The sequence below is a fragment of the Hemibagrus wyckioides genome, linkage group LG08 (assembly GCF_019097595.1).
Source record: "Hemibagrus wyckioides isolate EC202008001 linkage group LG08, SWU_Hwy_1.0, whole genome shotgun sequence".
NCBI lineage: Eukaryota > Metazoa > Chordata > Actinopteri > Siluriformes > Bagridae > Hemibagrus > Hemibagrus wyckioides.
In genome coordinates, this window is record NC_080717.1 from 5,780,899 (window position 1) to 5,805,000 (window position 24,102).

Sequence of the window (24,102 nt, forward strand, 5' to 3'; positions counted from 1 at the left end):
CGTTTGTATTATTTTAGCCCTTTGCTGCCGGTAAAGGAGTATTGCAGTTGCAGTGGACAATTTGACTACCTTTTTTCCTTCGCTTGAAGTGTTCAACTCCAAACTCTCTGATGTATGAGATACCTTTGAAAGGAAAGACACTGAGGTCATTTCTGGGCCTTAGATGGTTCACATGATAACGCGACAAACTGCGTATTTGTTTTTGTATTTTCGACTATGAAAAGTTTGAAACACTTTTTAGAAAATTTCGGCTGTTTTTAGCATGGGTTCTTGTTGTTGTTGTTTGTTTGTTTTTGCTAATATAAGAGAGTGAAGCCTGAGAGCCTCAGCGCTGTGGCTAACATAACATAGGTGACAACATGCAGTCCATTCTCATTAAGTTTAATCCAGATTAAAAAACTACAAGCAGTTTCTCTTTAATGAACCCACGCGCCAGCGCCACAGCCGTTTATTAGGAAATAGCTACTAGCAAGTCGGCGTAAACGGTGCTAGCTAATCTGTCGGCTAGCAATTAGAAGGAAACATGAAACGTACGAAACATCTGACATTCATTTACACCAACATCCGACTGTTTTCTACCCTTTGAGCTTTGTTCCCTTCTCTCTAGGAACGACTTTAATTGTGGATCGAAATCCGTACTTGCTCTGGAAAGAATATACACACACTCACACACACACACACACATGCATGACACACACACACACACACACACTGGGAGAAAAGTCTTGGTGTCTCAGTGCCAGTTCTCGTTATCATACATATATATCTGAGTGGGTGTGTGTCGCCGAACGCTCCCCAACCCCTGTCCATCTTAAAGCTGAACACGGAGCCGTGTGGAGCCGAGCCACGCTCTGTGGAGAAGAACACGCTGCTTACATATGTAGCACGGACGTTTGGTTTTGTCTGTGCGCTTGTACAGCAATGAGCAGTCTCCGACGTGAGCCCAATCACAATGAGGCAGTCATGTGATCACCGGCGGAGCGGTGCGAAGCCAGTGCGTATCTAACGCTGTTACAACAGTGCCCCCTAGTGCTGAAAACACACACGGTTCCAGCACCCTATACTCACCTGGTTTATTTAATTCAGAAGATACACGTCTGAATTTCCGAAGAGAAGGAAGGTTAGCTCTGAGATCTGAAATGAAGTAGCAGGAAAATTAGACAAAATATCGTAATATGATTAATGATAATATGGTGGTAAAATATTTAACCCTCCTCTTGTCCTTGGGGTCAAATGTGACCTGTTTTTACATGTTTGTGTCTCAGAAATATGCTTTTATTTCATGTCTGTTTGTCACAAATGATAAAAGGAATTGTACAATTTGGCGTAAGAAGTGTAAATGAAGTTACTTAAAAGGGAAATTGTTAGGGATATGTTTACATTTTATGCTTTTAAAACAGTTAAATTAGAGAGGGTCAGTATTGACCGGGGAGGACAAAAGTTCCTGGTCAATGGGAAGACAATATGAAGGTTGGTCTCTGGACCTCATTTGAAATTTTCTTCATCATGGCTAGGCTTGAGCGATGAATCTTTCAAGTGATAAAAGTGCCATTTTTAAGTGGCATCTATCGCATTTACAGTCTTCTATCTATCCATTTCCTCTACTGATTATATAACGCAAGGTGTATATGAGGAGCCTGGAGTCTATCCCCAGGGACTTGGGGGACAAGTCAGGGGACAAGGTCAATACACAGCACACACACACACACACACACACACACACACATACACACATTTACACGCCATGGATAATTTAGAGATGCCGATCAGCATAAAATGCATGTCTCTGGACCGAAGAATGAAACCAGGGAGCCTTTAAGAAACCCCCAAAGCACAGGGAGGACATGTAAACTCCACAAACACACACACACACACATACATGTTTACACACCATGGATAATTTAGAGGTGCAGATCAGCATAAAACACATGTCTCTGGACCGAAGGATGAAACCGGGGAGCCTTTAGGAAACCTCCAAAGCACAGGGAACCAGAAAAGAATCTATGGTATCTCATACAGAGTGCTCCAGTGTTCAGTTAAGGCAGATAAATATGTAAATATATATATATCAGAAGGTTGCGAGTTTGAATCCCAACTCCACCAAGCTGCCACTGCTGGGCCCCTGAGCAAGGCCCTCAATTGCTCAGGTAAAAATGTTAGTCACTCTAGATAAGCGTGTCTTGTGAATGTATGTAGGGTTCTACAGAGTACCTTTAAGGATTTCTCCTGAACGACAACACAAAAGCGGTGGACAGATTTTCAGTCCGTTTCTAACGTGACATTTTACCATAATTCCCAAATTCCCATCTGGTAATTACGCGTTGAGCGAAGACATGAGAGGGTTTTATAAGCCCTCAGCTAGTAATTACTGTACATTTGGACATGATGCAAAGATTATTACTCATTAAGTGAAGAAATGATAGTAGAGAATACAGTTCAGAAGGACTTTTTTACTCATTTTTATTGCTTGTGGAATTTTTGTGGGGGGAAAAACAAAAACGAAGCAAAAGTGACATGAAGCATGTCTTTACTTAAAATGAATTTAGTTATTATTTATTGTACATTTTTTAAATGTTTTGCTCAAAACAGAAATAATTAAATGATATTTTTTTTAAATAACAAATCTCAAACAATATCTAATCTATAAACACAACGCAGAATTATTCAGGAAGGAATATTTTTTGGAGGTAACCATGACTCCGCCTCAAGTCAGGACTCGTGACAGTTGATAAGTTGATTATTTTTCCCCATAACAGTTCTTTCTACGTTGTGCTTTAATTCTTCTTACAGATTTTCCCTTGTTTTTGTTGCTTGTGTTTGGTTCAGGAAAGGCGCAGGTCACGAGAGCCGAACCCCGAATCAGTGCTGAAGGGCAGAAGTGTGTTTTGAAGTGCGCTTCTTTACGCAGGTTTATCCACAGGCTAAAGCTAATGAGATGAGTACGCGAAACACGCTTCGTATTTGATAGCAATTAGAGCTTGCAGTTAGAACACCAGCTGGAACCTGCAGCACCGTGTGTGTGTGTGTGTTATTGGCCCCTGGTTTCGCACCCTGAGTGGAGGGCGACAGTTGCCGCTCAAAAACAGATGGCGAATTCAAGGCTCGTTGGCAAGCGGCAGTCTTTTTTTTTCCCCCATCGCTAACATCTCTGCTAATGAGTTAATTAGCTATGTAAATTGACAAATCAGCATGTGGATATTGTGATTTAGTCCAAAAGCCCACCTTAATGAATGAGTGTAATTACAGAGTGGAGAGGAGGAGTGGGAGTTCGGAGGCCTGCACGCGAGCCCTCGTATACCACCAGGAGACACGGAGGGAAAGAGAGGAAGAAGGAGAGAGAGGAAGAAAAACAAAAAGAGAGAGAGAAAGAATGTAAGAAAGAAAAACAGCGCGAGGGGGGGCAGAGAGGAGATTGGAAGAAAGAATGAGAGAGAGAGAGAGAGAGAGAGAGAGGAGGAAGAATGGAAGAAAGAAAAACATAGAGAAGGAGATTGGAAGAAAGAAACAGAGAGAGAGAGAGAGAGAGAGAGAGAGAGAGAAAGAAGGAGATTGGAAGAAAGAAAGAGATTGGAAGAACGAAAAACAGAAAGAGAGTGCAAGAGAGAGAGAGGAGAGAGGAAGAATGCAAGAAAGAAAAACAGAGAAGGAGATTGGAAGAAAGAAACAGAGAGAGAGAGAGAGAGAGAGAGAGATTGGAAGAATGAAAAACAGAGAGAGAGTGGAAGAGAGAGAGAGGAGAGAGGAAGAATGGAAGAAAGAAAAACATAGAGAAGGAGATTGGAAGAAAGAAACAGAGAGAGAGAGAGAGAGATTGGAAGAATGAAAAACAGAGAGAGAGTGGAAGGGAGAGAGAGGAGAGAGGAAGAATGGAAGAAAGAAAAACATAGAGAAGGAGAATGGAAGAAAGAAAAACAGAGAGAGAGAGAGAAGGAGATTGGAAGAAAGAAGGAGATTGGAAGAACGAAAAACAGAGAGAGAGTGGAAGGGAGAGAGAGGAGAGAGGAAGAATGGAAGAAAGAAAAACATAGAGAAGGAGAATGGAAGAAAGAAAAACAGAGAGAGAGAGAAGGAGATTGGAAGAAAGAAACAGAGAGAGAGTGGAAGAGAGCGAGAGAGAGAGAAAAAGAGGAGAGAGAAAGAGGGAGTTTATGTAATAGCTGGTGATTTGATTAAGAATTATTTCTCCGTGTTTTTGTATGCAAGTGTTTTCTGTATAATTGATAACTCCAGTGTAATCTCTGACTGAACAACTCTATTACCCGGATTAGGAGATTAGCAGATTAGCAGGTGCTGCCACTTCATCAGATATGTGAGGTGTGTGAGGAATAAAACACTTCAGAACACGCTGTTATAGGAAATTAATCAGCGAGGCAGCCGGGCAGTGAGCAGAGTTACTCTGACCAGACCACACTGAATGATTTTTACATGTTTTTACAGCATATGGAAAATAGCATTTGCCTTAAAGTGAGTCAGAATGTTACGTGTGGGAGTCCTGAGTCAGTCTAAAATAATATGTTGATTGAAAACGTCCCGTAAGTTTATAAAATGTCCCATAAATCCAAAAAGCATTAAATTTACATAATTATAGTTAAGGATGATGGTGTTATTGAAAGGGGCGGGGCTAACAGTCAGACTGTTTCCTGTATCTTATGAATTATCTGTCTGAAATTCGACAAAATCCAACCAGATCAATCTCACACATCTAAGTGTTCATGTATTCTTACTGATTTATGCAGATAATAATAATTCCTGGTCAAATTATCGCAAACTTTGTCGGGTTTAGAAACCAAAATGGCAGCGAATCATTCAGGAATCAAAAGAGTCGACTCTTATTGGTGAGCTGAGTCAAATGATCCGACTCACTCTCATTCTTAACGATTTGGTACTTTAGAGCCTGATAGATTGATGTGACTAATTATTAACGAATGTGTCTAATGAGAAGATGAGGTTTAGTTTGTTTATTTTGTTTTATTTATTTATTTATTTATTTATTTATTTATTTATTTATATTTAGGATGACGTACAGTGTGAAAGGAGATAAATGGTGCTTTCTTAATTTGCCCTGTGTGATTTTGTGTTTTTGTTTGTTTGTTTACTCTAAATTATTCTACTTTATTATAAGCTTATAGTCACTACATTAGAGATTCACGTTAAAAATGTTAAATATATATAAATATATATTTATAAAATGTACTAACCCCACCCCTCTGGTGTGTATGATCGGCAGGACGTGATGGTAGTGGGCGAGCCCACTCTGATGGGCGGCGAGTTTGGCGATGAGGACGAGCGGCTGATCACGCGGCTGGAGAACACGCAGTACGACGCCACCAACGGCCTCGACGACGACGAGGACTTCACCAGCTCGCCGGCGCTCAACAACAGCAGCCACTGGGCTAAAGCGCCGCCACCGGGCCAGGACAGCAAAACCGAGAGCACGGCCTCGCAGGCCTCACAGTAACCAGACACGGTCCTGTCTTTCTCTCACACTCACTCTCTTTCCGTCTCCGACTTTACTTTCAACCCCGACGATCTAGTTCCCATTTATCTCACGGCGTCCGCGGCGTCCGTTTTTCATCACAGACTTCCAGCGATACACGGCTCCCAGAAGCTGAACCGGTGCCTGGTGAAAGGAAGTGGATATTTTCCACACAAGAAAATAAAAGATGAGCGTGAGATGTTCAGCTGATAAACTGTAGGTGGTCATTGAGGTAGCAATACAAGTCTCTTGTCTGGACCAATCAGTGAAGAGATGAACGCGGTTGGACGGAGAGCCACTGAGATCTGACACGCATTTGCGTTTATTTCAAATTCCTTTTTTTGTTCCTACACAACAAAAGTCCTTAAATCACATCCTTCTACATGCTAGTATGCGGCGTAGGACCACTGCTTCTGGAAAAGACAGACGTTTCTGAGGGAAGGACAAGTTTCTCTAGCTGTATAATTTACACCTGTAGTTTAACCCAAAAGCTATTTTGTTTTCTGGGTCTAAACGTGTTATTTTTAAAGGATTTGTGAATATTCTGTGATCTCCTTGTACAATCTCGGATGGAAGGCACATACGACAAACATATTCCCTCAGTATCCCTTTAACAAACCTCTTTATCAGACTGGACTCTTGCTGCATGATATTTTGAAATCTGTAAACAGTTTTTTTTTTTCTTGTTTATTCCTCGCTCCGAGGCCACGTTGTGTTCAATTTATCGGTTTAGAAGCCACCTACAGGGTCGTTCCTCAGTTCCTCGGTCCCTCTGTACATATGGACGCGGTGCTCCGGTGCAGCCTGCCGAAGACCACTGATCGTCATCCATGATGGCAGCTCTTTCGATTGACCTTCAGTTTTCTTATTTTTTTTCCTCACTCTAATGTGCACCTGAAGGAGAAATGTAGGATTCTAGTTTGGTTGAATCTGAGTGTTGAGTTTCAGTCTAGGTTGTAGCCTCAGATTTCTTGTTCTTCACTTGTTGGAGCTCATCTATCTCCATGATTCGACATGGCAAGCTTTCTGAGATGCTTTTCTGCTCACAGTTGTAAAGAGCGATTATTTGAGACACCGAACGCTTCCCAAACCAGTCCGACCATGATGAATGGATCATAATCAAGGCATTCCAACCTTTGGAAACTGGACTGTCCAGTGAGTGTATTTTTGTGCTATTGAAACGAATATACAGAGATATGAAATGTCCATGATGATGATGATGATGATGATGATTGTTATACCCCAACCAAAACATTTATATTTGTTCATTTTGTCTTTTATTAATAGTTTTTACGACTGCTCTCTTTATTTTTCCCCTCCCCCCCAACGATTTCCTCCTACTGTATTTCCAGTTCCAACCCGATGGAGTTCTTCTACTCCGATCTTGTATTATTAGAACTCTGCACTGTTTGTATCATATTTAGCAGAGGTGTTTTTTCGTGTCATATCCAAAGTCTTGTATGTATGCTTTGCGATTTTGTGTGCCAATAAAATGTGCTTAGGCCTACAGGACGCTCTTATCTTCCTTTTTTTTTTTTTTTTGCCTGTGAGTATTGTTAATCTGAGTCAAAATAAAGGAGTTGCCTCGGAGCTTAGGGCTCCTCGGATTGATCCTCGGGTTACTGTCTGCGTGGAGTTTTTATTTATTTTTGCAATGGTTTTTCCTTCATCTGTGTGGGATCCGTCTGCTATCCTCCAGCCTTCAAAGTGTACTGGCGACTCAAAACTGCCCAGAGCTGTGAATGTGTATGTGCAGAGTGCTCAATACCCAGTGTTCCCATGATAGGCTGTAGATCCACAACGATCCCATTTTCAAAGATTTCTGGTAAGTTTCTGAAAGAACATACACAGATCTTTGGCTGCTGGGAACCTTATATATTAGTGCTGGGAATACGAAACATCCACGAAACACACCGGATTTAGGTTTTGTTTGTTATGGAAAGTGCTTCTTCACCAGCCTTGGCACAGTGTTGTATAATAAGAAGCAGCATTTCTACTCAAAAGAGAGAGAGAAGTCAGTTGGACCGAAGTCAGCTTCCTTCTTGGGGTAAGATTCATGCCCTGTTTTACATTTAACGTTTATATTTATGGAGTTTGGCAGACTGCCTTCATTTAAGCGACTTCCAGAAGTGCTTTGAAGAATCCATCAATGAATACATCGATACTGGTTCACTAGGTCACAGACTCAGAATACCATCAGTCGAAAAAACTCTGTTAGCGAGGGAATGTAGCAAGAAAAGTTTTTTGTTGTTGTTTTTAAGTGCTGGATGAAGTACTTCAGGAAGAGGTAGGTCTTTAGACGTCGTTCGTCAGTGACTCAGCTGTTTGGACATGAAGGAGAAGTTTATTTCAACACCTAAAGAAAGTGCTAGAAAAGAGAAGACACTTGATGCACGTCTTCCTTGTACCCTGAGAGATGGCGAGACCAGTGGAGCAGTAAATCTGTACGATTCTTTAGTTATTCACATTAGTAGAACATTAGTAGTGTTTTTAAAGCATTTTAATCTTATAAAGGTTGTTAATATGCTAATAAATTGAACTAAATAAGTGGTTTTTGTGTCCTCGTGCGCCAGGTGCGATCCTCTTGCGCCATCTGGTGGTCCGTTCCATTTTAATGAAATGTTAATATTTTAACTTATAGTTTTAAGGAAACTTTCAATGCAAAATGACATTTCTTTTTTTATATAGTTGTTTTAACCAATGTACAAAATTTGAGATTAGAAATAAGCAAAGGTTTAATTCTGGGGGTGTTTGTTTTTGTTTTTTTAGATTTTTTTGTCGGTGTTTTAAATTAGTTTTTTGCTCTCTACATCAAAATTATTACTTAAAGTGTTTCTAAAATGCCAGATGGCATTATTTTATATAATATTAAGTTGCTTTTATTCAATCCTTTAAAATGGCTATTTGTTTTCGAAACGTTATTTGGGTTGTTTATGGCCTTATTGCGACGTGATGACGTAGCACTGAAGAATGCACCCGTTTTCCGACAGATCCCGCTTCCCGCGCTATGATTGGTCAGCATCACGCCGCCTTCTGAGCTCTGATTGGTCAAAACGTAGTCCTCGCCAGGGTGCACGGCGAAATTAGACGGAAAAGGGTCGGAATGCGGGTAGGAGAAGAAAAAACGTGAAATAAAAAATGGCGGATTCTCTCTATAGAGGTTTGTCAGAGAAGAACCGCTCGGAGCGAGTGTTTTGGAGAAAAGCTGCAGGGACTGATAAAGGCGTCCCTGAGACAGAAATGGCGGAAACCTTGGGCTGTATCGATGGACAGTGTGGGAAAGAGGAGCAGCGCGAGCACTCAGGTGAGCTTCAGCATCCGTCTGACAGCTCGCGCACCTTCCGTGCTGTGGGGACAGATTCACCTGTGTTGTAATTTGGGGATATTTTTTAATTTTCATTAAACATGTGTTTAAGCACTTTTGAGTAATTTGCAGTATAATACAGCATCTATATCACATCAGTGACCGATCAAACATCAATAACATAAACATCAGTGAGTCATATCAACCACTACAGTGTGTATGACATGAAAGGTGCAATGGTCATTTTTTTAATGCGTATTTCTTGTATGAATAATGTGGAGAAAAATATAGAAAATATTAACAAAATAAATAGCCATGATCTCGGTAAAAAAAAAATGTAACTGGGCTGAGAAAACCAGTTTGAAAAACTGTTACACGGAATGCTTGATTATGATTGGATGATCCTCCTGTCAGTCATTTCACAGACCCCGCCCCCCGATCGCAAATACATAACAAAAACAGACGAAAAATATATTTTAAAAGAAATATTTAGCATGTTTACAGAGTTATAACTTCTTTAAAGCAGTAAAATGTCTGAGTGTGCTTGAAACTGATGTCTTGACAGTCTTTCCTGATGTTAAATGTAGTTAGAAAGCTAATTCTTGTTAATCTCCCATGAGCTAAAATCTTATTCCACAATTATACCTTATGTACCCTTCTGAAGTCCTGAAATGTTGACCCCTGAAGTTCAGTAACAATTTTATAATCTAAAAATCGCCTTAGAGCGTGTTATCTTTATATAACTTTGTACATGGAAGCATAGCTTGGGTGAAGCAAAACTCCATCCTGAAACCTGTTATAATATTTCTCTATCAAAATATCTTTATCGATGTGTTTAGTGATCCTCTTGCGGATTAGTTTAGTAGTACTGAGTTTTTTTGTTATCATTCCTGTCAGAAAGGTAATCACTGTGTTGTCAGAAAGAAATCTGAAGCTTTGTACGCCGATCCTTTTGAGTACAGCGTCCAAATGACGAGGTAAGGGAAAGGAATTAAAGCGCCGCCGCATCAGCAGTGTGAAATTAGACGTTAATTAAGAAAGTCAACCCAGAATTTCTTCGCTAATGACGATGAACCAGGAGGACGTTCATGGGTGGAGTATGTTTATAATTCAGTCATTTCCTCAACGGGTGTCTGAGATTTTAGAATCATGAATTGAATACGGCGTGTAGAATGCTGTGACTGTTTTCTTTTTTCTGCACAGACGAAGAGGACGCAGATGAGCCGTCTCTTCTGAGGTTCATGTGTGCCGAATTGACCAGAGGCTACTTCCTGGAGCACAACGAGGCCAAGTATACAGAGCGTAGAGAAAGAGTCTACACATGCATGAGGATCCCTAAAGAGCTGGAGAAGGTGGGACTCGCACACAAAGGCACATTGTCATATATTTGCTTTCTCTCTCTGTCTCTCTCTCTCTCTCTCTTTCTCACACACACCCTGGAGTCAGCTCACACTCCTTCACTCACTGTAACAAAGCACTATGCTACACATTAGTTCCTAGGGATGGATCTGTCCTTGACCGCTCAGAAAGCTCAGGTTACACGGACAGGATTTTGGACAGATGTGTGATGTGTAATAAGTGTTATAACTACATGACATAAAATTGCACAAGACGCTGATGCTGGATGGACATGTAATCCTTTCAGCACAGGATTACGCAATTTATTAAGTAAACGTGTCAGTACACAGTTTACACGTAGGAATAATAAAAAAAAACTAAATGTCTGTGATGTGCTGATGTCATATGATGGTGCTATAGCTGTAGAGACTACAAGATTTAAACCTACAGTCAGGATTTGCTGTTAGCTCCTAAAAACAAAAACAAGCTGATTTTCTCACTCACCGTTTTCTAGAAGCGTTTAGTGTCCAAGTAATGAGACATCAACGAGTGAAGTAGTGGAGACCAAGTCCCAGCATGCAATGCTGCTATAGTATACACTTGCACTGAATTATTGAACTATAGAAAATGAGGAGGGGAGAGAGCTGGAAAGACTAAAGCTCTGCTGCATCGCTGTCTTCAGGCAGAGATAAAGCGAGGGTTGAATCGCACCAGTAGCACTTCTTCTTCTTTTTATTATGTATTTATTTAATTTTAAAAACAAAAAACAACAAATTCATGTTTTGTATGTTTAGCAATGTTCCAGTACTTTTGAAAACTTGTTTTATAAGGTTTTTATTATTATTTAAATTTCTTATAATTTAATTAAAAGTAAGATAAAGTTTCTCTAATATTTTTATTATTAAATTTATTAAGCTATTTAACCGGAAATATCTTTCCGACCGGGGTGCCAATACTTTTGGGGGCTGACTGTATATGGCTGTAAATGTGGTATTCGGTCTGAATGAGTGTCAAAGGGCTGGAAATGTAAACTCTGCTAAATATAGTGAACTAAAAGTGAATAAGAAGCATACAGAAACAGTTCACACACACACACACACCCTGATGACTGTTCAGTGTGTGTGTGTCCACGGCAACGTGTAATCGGGAGCACAGGTCAAGTTCGAAAGATAAGATAAAGTGTGTGAATATCTGATGTATTAATTTATAAACCGTTTGTTGTGTTTGTTAAACAAAATAAACAACCTCATACCACACTGCTGTAGAATTCCCAGATCTGATTGGTCAGAAGGTATCGTCTAACAGCAGCTTTGACCGAACGTCCAGCTGTGATTAATACATTTCACAGATTTAGCTCAGTGTGTTTATTCTAATACATTTCTATAGTAACGGCTCATTCACAGGAATACAAGACGATGGCTCTAAGCTCAATAATAAACAGACGGGGGCAATAAAAAAAAAAAGTGTGGTGTTGTTTAACACTGTGTAGTCCTTGATATGGTGAGGTTCACGTTCGTTTAATGTTCCTGGAAGGAGTCTCCAGTGTCAGCGCTTCGTTCGAGACAGCAAGATTTCCCGTGTTTTCTTTAAAGGAGAAGTTCACTTCCAGAACAAAACTTTAGAAAGAATTTCCTCACCCCCCCCCCCCGGTCATTCAAGATGTTCATGTCTTTCTTTCTTCAGTGGTAATGAAATGGTGTTTTTATGAGGAAAACATTTCAGGATTTTTCTTCGTATAGTGGACTTCAATGGTGCCCGTGAGTTTGACCTTCCGAAATTTACTTTAAATGCAGCTTCAAAGAGCTCTAAACCTCGATCCCAGCCGAGGGAGAAGGCTCTTATCTAGCCAAAGGATCGGTCATTTTCTTAAAATCGTAATCACGTCACGCGTGACATAGGCGGAGCTACAGAGACAGTGTTTACTAGTGTGGAGAAGGAAGAGCGCTCCGACGTTGTTGTTGCGTGTGGAATGACGCAAAGTTCTATCTCTTTGTGTGAGTTTTTTGTTTAAAATGGTCCGTTCGTGTGTGTGTGTGTGTGTACCCTGGATGTAGAAATCGGTTTAAACCTAGAAAGAATAGAAATAGTCTTTATTTGTCACATATACATTACAGCACAGGGAGATTCTTTCTTCACATATCCCATCCTTGGACCCTTGGAGGGTGTCTCAAGGGCCCAACAGTGGCAAATTGACGATGCTGGGGCTTGAACCTCCAATCTTCTGGTCAACGACCCAGAGCCTTAACCATTTGAGCCACCACCTAAAAGATCACGTCCGTTTAGAATTAACATGATTGATCAAAAATGTCCTGAGCGATTGAAGCTGTGGTAGCTCGCTCTGCACACCCAAACATTCTCCTTCTACCTTTTTGTTAGTAAAGAGCGTTTGACTTATTTGCACCTCCTTGGTTTTCGGACGTTCACTTTGTAAACACTGGGTCTGTAGCTCTTTATCACAGGACACATGCATATTAGGTGTCGTAAATTTTTCTACAATCCATATCAGCCTCTAAAACACATATTCGTTGTAGTATTCATAAATGTATAATTCCCAACACATTTGAATCCAGTGGGATACCGTTTGTTACCACTAGATGGCGCCAGCTCTAACCTCACTCATCGTTCACATCATCCTAATCGTTCCTGACCTGTTTTTTAAAAACATGTCCACGTCTGAGGAGCTTGTTTCTTTTCACTCGCACAAAACGCACCTTTTCTATCCACAGCTTCTAAACACACAGGACTTGTGTCAATCCCGGGCTGAATGGCAGAGTGTGTATTTGACAGGTGAGGTGTGTAGCAGGGGTGGAGATGTTAGAAACGTATTAAAAGCCACTGAAAGCTCCAGTGTGCCACGGAAAAGGGAGCTGACTGGGGGAAAAAATAGTCGGCTTGTTAACTTGTGATAAAGTGTAGCGAGCTGGTCGTTAATGGAGCGCATGGATATAGACGCAAGCGAGGGAATACATTCGTAAGGGACGAATTGGGACTACACTATATTGCCAAAAGTTTTGGGACGTCCATGCACATGACCTTTAATGACATTCCGTTCTTAATCTGTAGGGTTTAATATGGAGTTGGTCTTCCCTTTGCAGCTTCAACTCTTCTGGGAAGGCTTTCCACAAGGTTTAGGAGTGACCATTCCTCTAGAAGCGCATTTGTGAGGTCAGGCACTGATGTTGGACGAGAAGGTCTGGCTCACAGTCTCCACTCTAATTCATCCCAAAGGTGTTCTATCAGGTTGAGGTCAGGACTCTGTGAAGTTCCTCCACACCAAACTCACTCATCCATGTCTTTATGGACCTTGCTTTGTTCACTGGTGTGCGGTCATGTTGGAACAGGAAGGGGTCATCCCCAAACTGTTCCCACAAAGTTGGGAGCATAAAATTGTCCAAAATGTCTTGGTATGAAGCTGAAGCATTAAGAGTTCCTTTCACTGGAACTAAGGGGCCGAGCCCATCTTTACACTTGACACAATCCAGTCAGACCAAGTACCGTTCTCCTGGCAACCATCAAACCCAGACTCATCCATCACCATTCTTTCATAAATGTTTATGCCTAGGTGCTTGATTTTTTTTTTTTTGATTTTACACCTGTGTCCATGGTGATTGGAACACCTGAATTCAGTGATCTGGTGTCCCAAAACTTGTGGCAATGTAGTGTGTAATCTTAATAGTTTCCTCTAACTAATTATTCACAAGCACAGATAGACAGATTACATGCATGTTTACGAACAATTATGTCTTGACTCCGAGTGTATTTAAGGGAAAACTTCCTCACAGTGAGATTTCTGTTCTTCTCTCATGTGTAGCTCATGATGTTCGGCTGCTTCCTGTGCCTGGACGCTTTCCTCTACGTGTTCACTTTACTGCCCCTCCGAACCCTGCTCGCCTTCCTGAGACTGCTGACCATCCCCTGCTGTGGCCTCGGGTATACACACACACACACACACACACACACACACACACACACACACACACACACACAGAGGCTTCACTTCTTCCTCAGGCATGCTCTACTATTACGTCTGTAATATTACACTTGCACACTCTTTAACCAACTGCACTTCATAATATTTGACTTTTAAAGCATGTTATAGCATAATATCTTCTAAATTATTTTATTTTTAATTTATAACCTTGTACTTGTGAGCTCTAATCTATCATCTTTTTTTTTTTTTTTTCCTCGCCGTATTCTTTCTCAGGGCACATGTGTGCCCGTACTGCCAAAGGAGCAGGTAGGCTGCTTAAGTCGAACCATAAGTTCATCCATCCATCTATCTATTCATTCATTTGTTCATTTATTCATTTATTTACCATGCTCTGACTCAGACATCAGTTTGCTGCCTCCTCGAGCTTTAATTCTTTACGTTCTAAATAAAAAAACATATCTGTCGTAGTTGTGCTTTTCGCATCTTGCTGTAAACAAGCACTCTGCCTCGTGCAGAAGACGAGGTGCAACATCCTGCACAAAACCCACAGGAAACTACATCTCGGAGAGGAACGCTCGGTCCTCTGTGTCACAGTTCTGAGCGTTAGTTGCTATTTTGTTTGTTTTTTCCACGTGTAGTCTGAACTCATTTCCCCTACGCATCTTATGTTTCGCGCTGTCACAACCGCATGCACTTTACACACTACACACATGCACGTGAGCGACAGCAACATGTGAAGGAACGTGATGTTCAGAAGACCCTCAATCTTGTCGTTACGGGTGACCTGATGATATTCAGAGCAGCCAAATAATTATAGTTATACACCGATCAGGCATAACATTATGACCATATCAGGTGAAACACTGATGATCTCCTCATCATGGCACCTGTTAGTGGGTGGGATATATTAGGCAGTAAGTGATCATTTTGTCCTCAAAGTTGATGTGTTAGAAGCAGGAAAAATGGACAAGCGTAAGGATTTGAGCGAGTTTGACGAAGGGCCAAATTGTGATGGCTAGACCACTGGATCAGAGCATCTCCAAAACTGCAGCTTCCCGGTCTGCAGTGGTCAGTATCTATCTATCTTCTTTAAGTCCTGCAGGTTGCTCAACTTACAGGACTTAAAGGATCTGCTGCTAACATCTTGGTGCCAGATTCCACAGCACACCTTAAGGGGTCTAGTGGAGTCCATGCCTCGACGAGTCAGGGCTGTTTTGGTAGCAAAAGGGGGACCACCACAATATTAGGCAGGTGGTCGTAATGTTATGCCTGATTGGTGTATAGTTCTCAGCAGTAAAGAAAGAATTGTTTGGTGGTTATGCAGCACATATAAAAATTACTTAATGCACCATGACTTTTTTCTTAATTTTTAGTATAATTAATCTTATATGATCTTTAATAGTAATTAATACATTGATGAGTACTATATCTATTGTACAAAGTAAGTATTCTAAAATATATATATATATATATATATTTAATATTGAATTTGAATTTTCTTTCTTATATATATATATATACACTAAGTAAGAAAATTCAGTAATATATTAATCTCACACATTATTGTCCATACTTGTGTGAAATAAAAATATTTTATTTTTATTAATTTCTTTTATTTCATTTATTTGTTTTTTTTTTTATTTGTTTCTTTTTTTATTTATCTAATTATTTTATTTATCTGCTTTTTTATTTTGTGTTTGGTTTTTTATCTATTTATTTTATTTATCTGTATTTTATTTATTTATTATTTTTTTTGCAGATTGTGTGCTGCATAACACACTTATACTGATGTTATATCATTGTGTAAAGTGCGCCTTGTAATAAAGTCAGCTATAGCATAGGGTTCTACAGGAAAGGCTCCAGAAAAGCTGATTTTTTAGGTTTCATGTTGATCGGATGTTTGTGACTGCAAACCATTTAGAGATTGAGGAGAGATATTATAAGAGACAACAGCTTGGTAAAAACAAAAACAAGAGCTTTAAACAAGGTCAAAATGGAGGACATGCAGGAAGCACACACTCTAGCATAAACGAGGGTATTAAGGTCTTATATGTTGAGGCCATCAGCAGGATTCGTGCGACTCTGACAGCATTAGAAATGAGCTCTTTCCGGTAAAGATGAAGATTAGTGCCGCTGTAGCTTGTATATTACACTCTGTTTCACGCTGTACATTAGGGGTTGTGTAGGGTTTGTCCATTATCTGGAGATAAACACAATGTGGTTACAAGAGGGGGGTGTAAACTTTCGAACAGGGTGATCGGTGTAAATTGTTATTATATTGTCTTCTGTTCATATATTGTGTAGCTTAATGAATGGCAGTAGTAAATGAAAACAATGAGATCTATTATAAATAAATAATAAATAATAACAAAAGTTCAAAAGTTTACAAGCCCCCCCCCCCCAAAAACACACACACACACTCTCACACTCTTAATGAATTCTGCTGTGAAATCAGTGATTGTTTGCGCCCTTTGTCGTGTACGAGTCCCTCTAAACATAAAAGTAGGATCATCGTGGATCATATTGATGATGTATAGGATTAAAAAATCGAGCAGATGTGAACATTTGAACTGGTTTATTTGTGTCAGTGTTTTGTCTAGTGGAGTATATGTGTAGTAGCGTATTGAAGGCAGCACTAAATTTCAAAAAATAGTTTATTATTATAATAATAATATTAGCATACAGAAAGTTATAACCCCAACTTGCACACCAATTTATTCACTGTGGTAAATTGTGCTCATTTATGCAGTTAATCAGCCAATCATGTGGCAGCAGCACAATCCATGACATCATGCAGATACGGGTCAAGCGCATCAGTTAATGTTTCTATTAAAGAATGGAATGAGGAAAAATTGTGACCTCTGTGTCATGGTTGTCCGTGCCACATGGGCTGGTTTGAGTCATTTAGAAATTGCTGATTTTCTCTAGAGTTTATACAGAACAACAAACATCTTGCAGGATTGCTGATGTGGGAAGATATGAGGAGCTAATCAGTTGTTACAATCGTGCTGAGCAGAAAAGCATCTCTCTCTCTCTCTCTCTCTCTTTAACCTTCATCGTAGACAAGCAGGTTTAATCTGGAACGGTTTAGCACAGAGAGGTTAGCTAATGTTAATAACCCTTCATTATCTGTCACTGGCGCTAAAATATAACTATTAGAAAGTGTACTTCACTGTGTAGAGCAGTGAGGATTCAGTCACCGCTCAGGGGAGCGATGTGATTGGCTGATGCAGGGTCAGGTGGGTTTGGGATATGTTCAGAACACGCAACACATGTGACCGAGCAGAGCGCGTTGAGATGAGGGGTGTTCCTATTAAAGTGGACGGTGGATTTACACAATCTGATCTGAAATTTGATCAGACATATTTTGTAAGTGAATACGAAATTCACATTCATGTTGTAAATGATGAAGGGCAGGGATTTTTTTTATTTCTCTGCGCTGAAAATGAAAGGCCTTTTCTCACGCATGGCAGCTGACTCCCTCAGCCGTGTAATCTCGGCTCTCAGAATAGCAGCAAAACTTCTGCTTTTCTCTATACTCAGCATGAGGAGTGATCTCTGAGCCGAGAGACGCTACTGATACTGATCTCTTTCGAACCCTTCTCTGTGTGCCTGCTCACTAAAGAGGCATCTGAAGCGTCATGTGCATGAGGATTGTGTTATCCACACACACACGCATGTGTCAAAGTCTAATGAATGCTCTATGACTGTTGTGTCTACACAGTGTATGTAATGTGTGTGTGTGTGTGTGTGTGTGTGTGTGTGTTCTCTCAGCAGCTCACGGCTCCTGCAGCCAGCCCAGGTGTGTGACCTGCTGAAGGGCCTGATCATGGTGCTGTGCTGCTCCATGATGCATTACGTAGATTACGCCATGATGTACCATCTAATCCGAGGACAGTCCGTCATCAAACTCTACATCATCTACAACATGCTGGAGGTAGGCACTGATTAAAGTGTCCAGGCCTAGTGATGTAACACAGCCATAAAAGCACCTGCACCTGATGCACAGTCGGATTCAGAATTATTGGCACCCTTAAGCGCTCTATAATAAAAATGCATTTTTATGATCGTATGTGAAAAGAAACGCTCATCAATTGACTTCATCCAACCTTAAACCGCGTTTATTTGAAATAAGTTCTCTTGTGTGTTTAGGATCTCTGAAGCGATCAATGACTTTTATAAACACATGTGAAATGAGACAAAGGTGTAATGAACCCCCCTGTAGGAGGAGCCCAAGTGTATTTTGTTACACCTTGAACAGTTAGAAGGGCAAAAAGCTTCCGCAAATATCACAACCGGAGATTTAGAGAAGACCGAAGCAGTCCCGAGGTCAACGAGTGTCTAAATGCCATCTCCACTAACAGACTATTCAGAAGAAGACTTTTATCTTCCTAAAGAGAGCTGTATCCACTGACTAGAAACGGGTTCTGTGCTTGAATTGGGACTAAAAACGAGCTTTTACAGCAACAAACTTGTTTAATGTGAAACTGCTCTCAGTGTATGGTGTAGGATCAGTGATTTTTGGACGGCTCCATATATGGCATCATGAAGTATCAGAGCATTTTAAATATATAAATCTGGCTGCCTCTGCCAGGAGGTTACATCTCGGTTGTTGTTCCTCTTGGCTGTAGATCTTCCATCAGGGCAATGCATCCAGATCCACACTGAAATGGTTCAGTGAGTTCCGAATCAAGCTTTCTGATTAAAACAAAAAGATCTGCAGAGGTTCTCTGTTGATGATTGAGGATCATTCTTGCTGCTCTGTGCTCTCCAGTCTCATCAGGCATTATACAAGTACTCCCCTTTACCAAGGGTGCCATTATTTTTGGAGCTGGCTGTAAGCGTGCCTGTAGAGAGAGCATTAACTGCATTATAGCTGGCTCAGGCGTCAGCTCAAGTCGCTAGTCAGAGAGCGTGACATGATGAACGTTAACAGAAGAGGACAGGCGTGCTTAATGTCTGACCCGCGGTGAAGAAACATTTTCTCAGGCAGCAGGAGCAGGACCACAGCAGAGTATCAGTAATGTTCAGTCAGATGGTCCTGCACAGTCTGGTTTATTACATTTTTCTGAATATTTCTCCCCAAACACTGCTTCTGTAGTTTATCAAGTAAGCTCCAAAACTGCACTGAGCCTCCAACTGACCAACGAATGACCTTTTCTTTGTACGTCTACGTGACGGATTGTTTGTCTTCAGTACTCATGACTATAAAATAGCTTCACTATTTCAGACAAACAACACTTCCATCTCTCTTTGGTTTCTTCTGACCAATTACAGTGGAGGTGGGCGTGTCTTTATATCTTTTAACCTGTTTTTTAGTTATTGGCTTGTGCCTCTGGAGGGATTATAACACTTCATTGCTACTTAAATGGAAATAATTTGTCTGTAATCTTCCACTAAATCTTTGGGGCAGTGGGTAGCTCAAGTGGTTAAGGCTCTGGGTTGTTGGCCAGAAGATCAGGGTTCAAGCCCCAGCACTGCCAAGATGCCACCGTTGCCACAAGGCCCCCAACCCACCTTGCTTCAGGGGTGCTGCATCATAGCTGACCCTGCACTCTGACCCCAACCCCCAAGGATAGGATATGTAAAGAAAGAATTTCACTGTACAGTAATGTATGTGTGACAAAGATAACTTAACTAAAGCCTCTAAATGCTCTCTAAAATTTGATGAAAAAACATTACAGTACTTCACCAAAATATGAGATGCCCATGAAGGTACTAACAGTTCCTGGAACTTCCTCTGTTACCAGCTGGACAAACATCGCCCGCTCCTATGATGAAATTGTATTTTTTTTCCTCCCTCACCACCTCGATTATTAAGAGGATTTCATCCACATCCATCTGCTCAAGTGGTGTTATGGATAGTGAGTAGTAGTAAAGCCCTGACCACTGAAACATGCAGAAATGCAACAAATTGTGGAAAGTCTGCCAAAAATTTCTTTCTGATGTCCAGACGTCTCTTCTGATAAGATCATATTTTGTATCTGAAACTATATTTTCCCTCAGGTGGCGGACCGTCTCTTCTCCTCCTTTGGCCAGGACATCCTGGACGCTCTGTACTGGACCGCCACTGAGCCGAAATCCAGGAAGAGGTCTCACATCGGAGTCATTCCACATTTCATCATGGCCGTCTTCTATGTCTGTATCCTTGTCATGCGCAGCAGTGTTTGTTGCGATTACAGCAGGGTGTGTGAAGGTTCTGTCAGAAACTGTGTGTACTTTGTTATTAATGTGATGCTGGAAGTAGTTTTCCTGAGCGTGAGTGTGGCACAGTCCTGCACGCCATCCTCATCATGGTCCAGGCCTCCACGTTAAACGTGGCCTTCAACTCACACAACAAGTCTCTGCTCACCATCATGATGTCCAATAACGTGAGAATACACACACACACACACAAAGATGGCCAGTCCACTGTACAGTCTACAAAATAACTATAGAATATTATGATCTTGTCATGTGACTCGTTATCCTGCCAATCATCTGATATATACACCGATCAGGCATAACATTATGACCACTTCCAGGTGAAGTGAATAAGACTGATGATCTCCTCATCATGGCACCTGTTAGTGGGTGGGATATATTAGGCAGCAAGTGAACATTTTGTCCTCAAAGTTGATGTTAGAAGCAGGAAAAATGGGCAAGTGTAAGGATTTGAGCGAGTTTGACGAAGGGCCAAATTGTGTTGGCTAGACGACTGGATCAGAGCATCTCCAAAACTGCAGCTCTTGTGGAGGTGTTCCCGGTCTGCAGTGGTCAGTATCTATCAAAAGTATCCTTTAAGTCCTGTAAGTTGTAAAGTGGGGCCCATGGAGGATCTGCTGCTAACATCTTGGTGCCAGTTACCACAGCACACCCTCAGGGATCTCAGGACGGACCAGGGCTGTTTTGGCAGCAAAAGGGGGACCAACACAATATTAGGCAGGTGGTGATAACGTTATGCTTGATCAGTGTATATGTATGTATTTAACAGTTTTTACATCATCAATCACACATTCTCTCTCCATTACAGTTAATATGAGAAAATGCAGCGTATGTTACATCACTCTGCTCTGACTTTTACAACACCAGAAAATTTTATTTATGTATTAAACCCGGACAGAACACATCAATATTTATGATTCCGCAGATTTGACCAAATCCATCATTTTCATCTGTTGTGCCTGGGCAGGTTGAATAAGTAGGGGGGAAAAATCTCAGATTACTTGAGTAAAGTTTTCCTCAGCAAGATTTCCTTCACGTTACATCTTATAGTGATTTATTTTCTCTCTCCTGTCACAGTTTGTGGAAATCAAAGGAAGTGTCTTTAAGAAGTTTGAGAAAAATAACCTCTTTCAGATGTCTAACAGCGGTAAGTGGGTTAAGTCCACAGTTCTGGATGTTCTCTGTCTGGTTTAACAAATAAACACTTGAGCTAGTTAACCCTGGGTCACTGTAAATCACGAGTAAACCGAATCCTGGGTTATCAAGATTCACACTGCTCATACTTTACCCCGGGTTAACAGTTAATGATCAGACGTTTCACCCTGTACATTCTGTTAATATTCTTATTTGCATATTTGTGCCATCACCAACCATGATAGGATAAATAACGGTCTTGTTGCTAAGCATCTAGCCATCGTATTGTTTTACACTGTACACCTTTAGCACCGCGATGAGTGTGAAAAGTTCCTCAGCCTGGTGTTGAATGCAGGGTTTAGAACGAGGTTAACCCGGAGTTAAACACAGTGTGAAAAGCTCAATAGCTTTCCTTCTAAACTAACTCGAGTCTATTCTCGTGTGTTTAATATCAGACACCTTAAAGCAGCGATCCTCCGCTTTTCATATGCTAATCGGAGCTCCCAGGCATGGCGTGATAACACACACAGCAGTGCTGACAGGTTGTGTATGGGTCTGAATGACCCTCCTGTCCAGCTCCCAGCAGCCTGTTTGATGCTTTTCAGCACCGTGGCTTAATAAGCGATGTGCTAACAATCAGCTCCTATTCTCCGCCGCCGCATTCTCCCCCTCACTCCGTGTCCTCTCGGGGTATTTTTCTCCATTTTCCCGGCTATCCTTTAACAAACCTTAGAGAGCCTCATTCAGAACTGTGAGCTAAATCTCTGTTCTTTTCATTTGTTATAAGCAGAAAGCCTTTGTGAGTTTTGTCTGGATGAACACAGCACTGTTCACAAATACTGTATGAATTTATATGATATTTTTATCCACAGATTAAAAAAAAAAAAGACATTTGAATGAGCGCTTATATTCTTATTTTTTATGAATGCGTGTGAATGTACTTTTATTTTTTCACCTTCCTTTGACGTTTACCTAGAGACCTGTAATAGCCATAAATAAATACCTGAGTAAATGGATTGGAGATGATATTTGATGTTTTTGCCCTATCTCTCGCTCTCTCTCATATGAGAGAGTGAGAAAGAGCTAGAAAGAGAGAGAGACTGAGAAAGAGAGCAGGAGAGGGAGAAAGGGAGAGACTGAGAAAGAGAGCGAGAACGAGAAAGAGACTGAGAAAGAAAGAGAGAGTGAGAAACTATGAGAAAGAGAGAGAGAGCGCTAGAGAGAGTGAGGGAGCAAGAAGGAGTATGAGAAAAAGAGAGTGAGAGAGCAAGAAAGAGCGTGAGAAAAAGAGAGTGAGAGAGCGAGAATTAGAGTGAGAGAACAAGAAAGAGTGAGAGAGTGAAAGAGAGAGAAAAAGAGCATGCGAGAGAGAGTGAGGAAAAAGAGTGAGAGAGCAAGAAAGATAATGAGAGAGAAAAAGGGCGTAATTGAGAGAGTGAGAAAGACAGAAAAAGAGCGTGAGAGAGCAAGAAAGCGAGAGAGTGAGAGAGATGGGGCAAACATATCAAACATTTTATATACATTGTTAAAAAAAAAAGTGTTTAGAACTGTACCACAATATTCACACAAATGATTACATCACTTCCTGTAGGTACAGGGTGTAAGTTTAAGTGTAGTGTCTCACCTCTATGCTGTTGTCATACTTCTCAGTGGATGTGACATAGTTACCGTGAGAAATGTAAAATCAGCCTAAATATCAGACTCACCAAAGCATCACTACGGTCAAATCATTAAAAATGAGCGTTATTCGGATGGAAGCGGTCAGCACTAGAATGCGATTTCTGACGACGGTTTGTTGCTGCTCTCTGATCCACAGACATTAAGGAACGCTTCACTAACTGCGTCCTGCTGCTGATCGTGTGTCTGAGGAACATGGAGCAGTTCTCCTGGAACTCAGGTCTGGACTCTCTACCACCCTCACACCATAGTCTTCCAAAACCCGGGTCAAAACTAGACCCAGCTATGAGCTGCTTAATAGTTTATATCAGGGGTCCTCAACCACCGGGCTGCGGACCAGTACCAAGCCGTGGATCATTTGGTACCGGGCCATATAAAAAAAACTTATATATTATATATAATAATTATAATTTTAGGGTACATATATATAATTATATGTATTTTATTTTTTAAAAATTGCCACTTCCTCCAGCGCCTCACTCCTGCATTTGACTCCGTTGCGGGTCAGCTAGCTAACCCACGCTGAAATGACCCAAAAACTAGAGAGCTGCCCCCACTACAAATCTACCACCATGTCCCCCCCACACCCACCCACCATTGCCCATGGAAAAATTGTCTGGTATCAAACCAGTTCATGCTACAAATAAATGTGATCTATCTATCTATCTATCTATCTATCTATCTATCTATCTATCTATCTATCTATCTATCTATCTATCTATCTATCTATCTATCTAAGAAAGTTTAACACCATCATACCACCATGTCCTGTGAAGTAAAATTTTCATTCAAGAATAGAAATTCTACAGGATTTTGGATTTTGAAGCACATTGCCATCGATGATATTTTGTGTTTCAGATCATCTGTGGGTGCTGCTTCCAGACGTCTTGATGGTGGTGGCCTCCGAGGTGGCCGTGGACATCGTGAAGCACGCGTTCATCACCAAATTCAACGACATCACCGCAGACGTAAGCAAAGTTTCAAACTTTAGACGTATCGTCAGGCATCACCTGTTCAGAGTCAATGCTTTATTTCGTA

General features: G+C 40.9%; 2 protein-coding genes across 9 annotated transcripts in view; both read left to right on the plus strand.

The window, feature by feature from the left end:
- Positions 1 to 7,030, plus strand: part of ldb2a (LIM domain binding 2a) — an 84,433-nt gene extending 77,403 nt beyond the window's left edge. For 2 of the 5 annotated variants that reach the window (XM_058397043.1, XM_058397045.1), the window contains exons 9-10: positions 3,247 to 3,372; positions 5,228 to 7,028. In XM_058397043.1, coding sequence (XP_058253026.1) covers positions 3,247 to 3,372; positions 5,228 to 5,458 — 357 coding nt within the window. In that variant the 3' untranslated portion in view covers positions 5,459 to 7,028. Of the gene's footprint in view, positions 1 to 3,246; positions 3,373 to 5,227 lie in introns of all 5 variants that reach the window. The other 3 variants (XM_058397044.1, XM_058397047.1, XM_058397046.1) reach the window with 3 other exon arrangements.
- Positions 7,031 to 8,583: 1,553 nt separating this feature from the next.
- The window catches only part of tapt1a (transmembrane anterior posterior transformation 1a), a 20,676-nt gene continuing 5,157 nt past the window's right edge, over positions 8,584 to 24,102 (plus strand). The window contains exons 1-10 of one of the 4 annotated variants that reach the window (XM_058397038.1): positions 8,584 to 8,780; positions 9,984 to 10,132; positions 13,930 to 14,048; positions 14,323 to 14,355; positions 17,824 to 17,986; positions 20,056 to 20,191; positions 20,323 to 20,420; positions 21,331 to 21,400; positions 23,204 to 23,284; positions 23,923 to 24,032. In XM_058397038.1, the coding sequence (XP_058253021.1) occupies positions 8,615 to 8,780; positions 9,984 to 10,132; positions 13,930 to 14,048; positions 14,323 to 14,355; positions 17,824 to 17,986; positions 20,056 to 20,191; positions 20,323 to 20,420; positions 21,331 to 21,400; positions 23,204 to 23,284; positions 23,923 to 24,032 (1,125 nt within the window). In that variant the 5' untranslated portion in view covers positions 8,584 to 8,614. The remainder of the gene's footprint in view (positions 8,781 to 9,983; positions 10,133 to 13,929; positions 14,049 to 14,322; positions 14,356 to 17,823; positions 17,987 to 20,055; positions 20,192 to 20,322; positions 20,421 to 21,330; positions 21,401 to 23,203; positions 23,285 to 23,922; positions 24,033 to 24,102) is intronic. The other 3 variants (XM_058397040.1, XM_058397041.1, XM_058397042.1) reach the window with 3 other exon arrangements.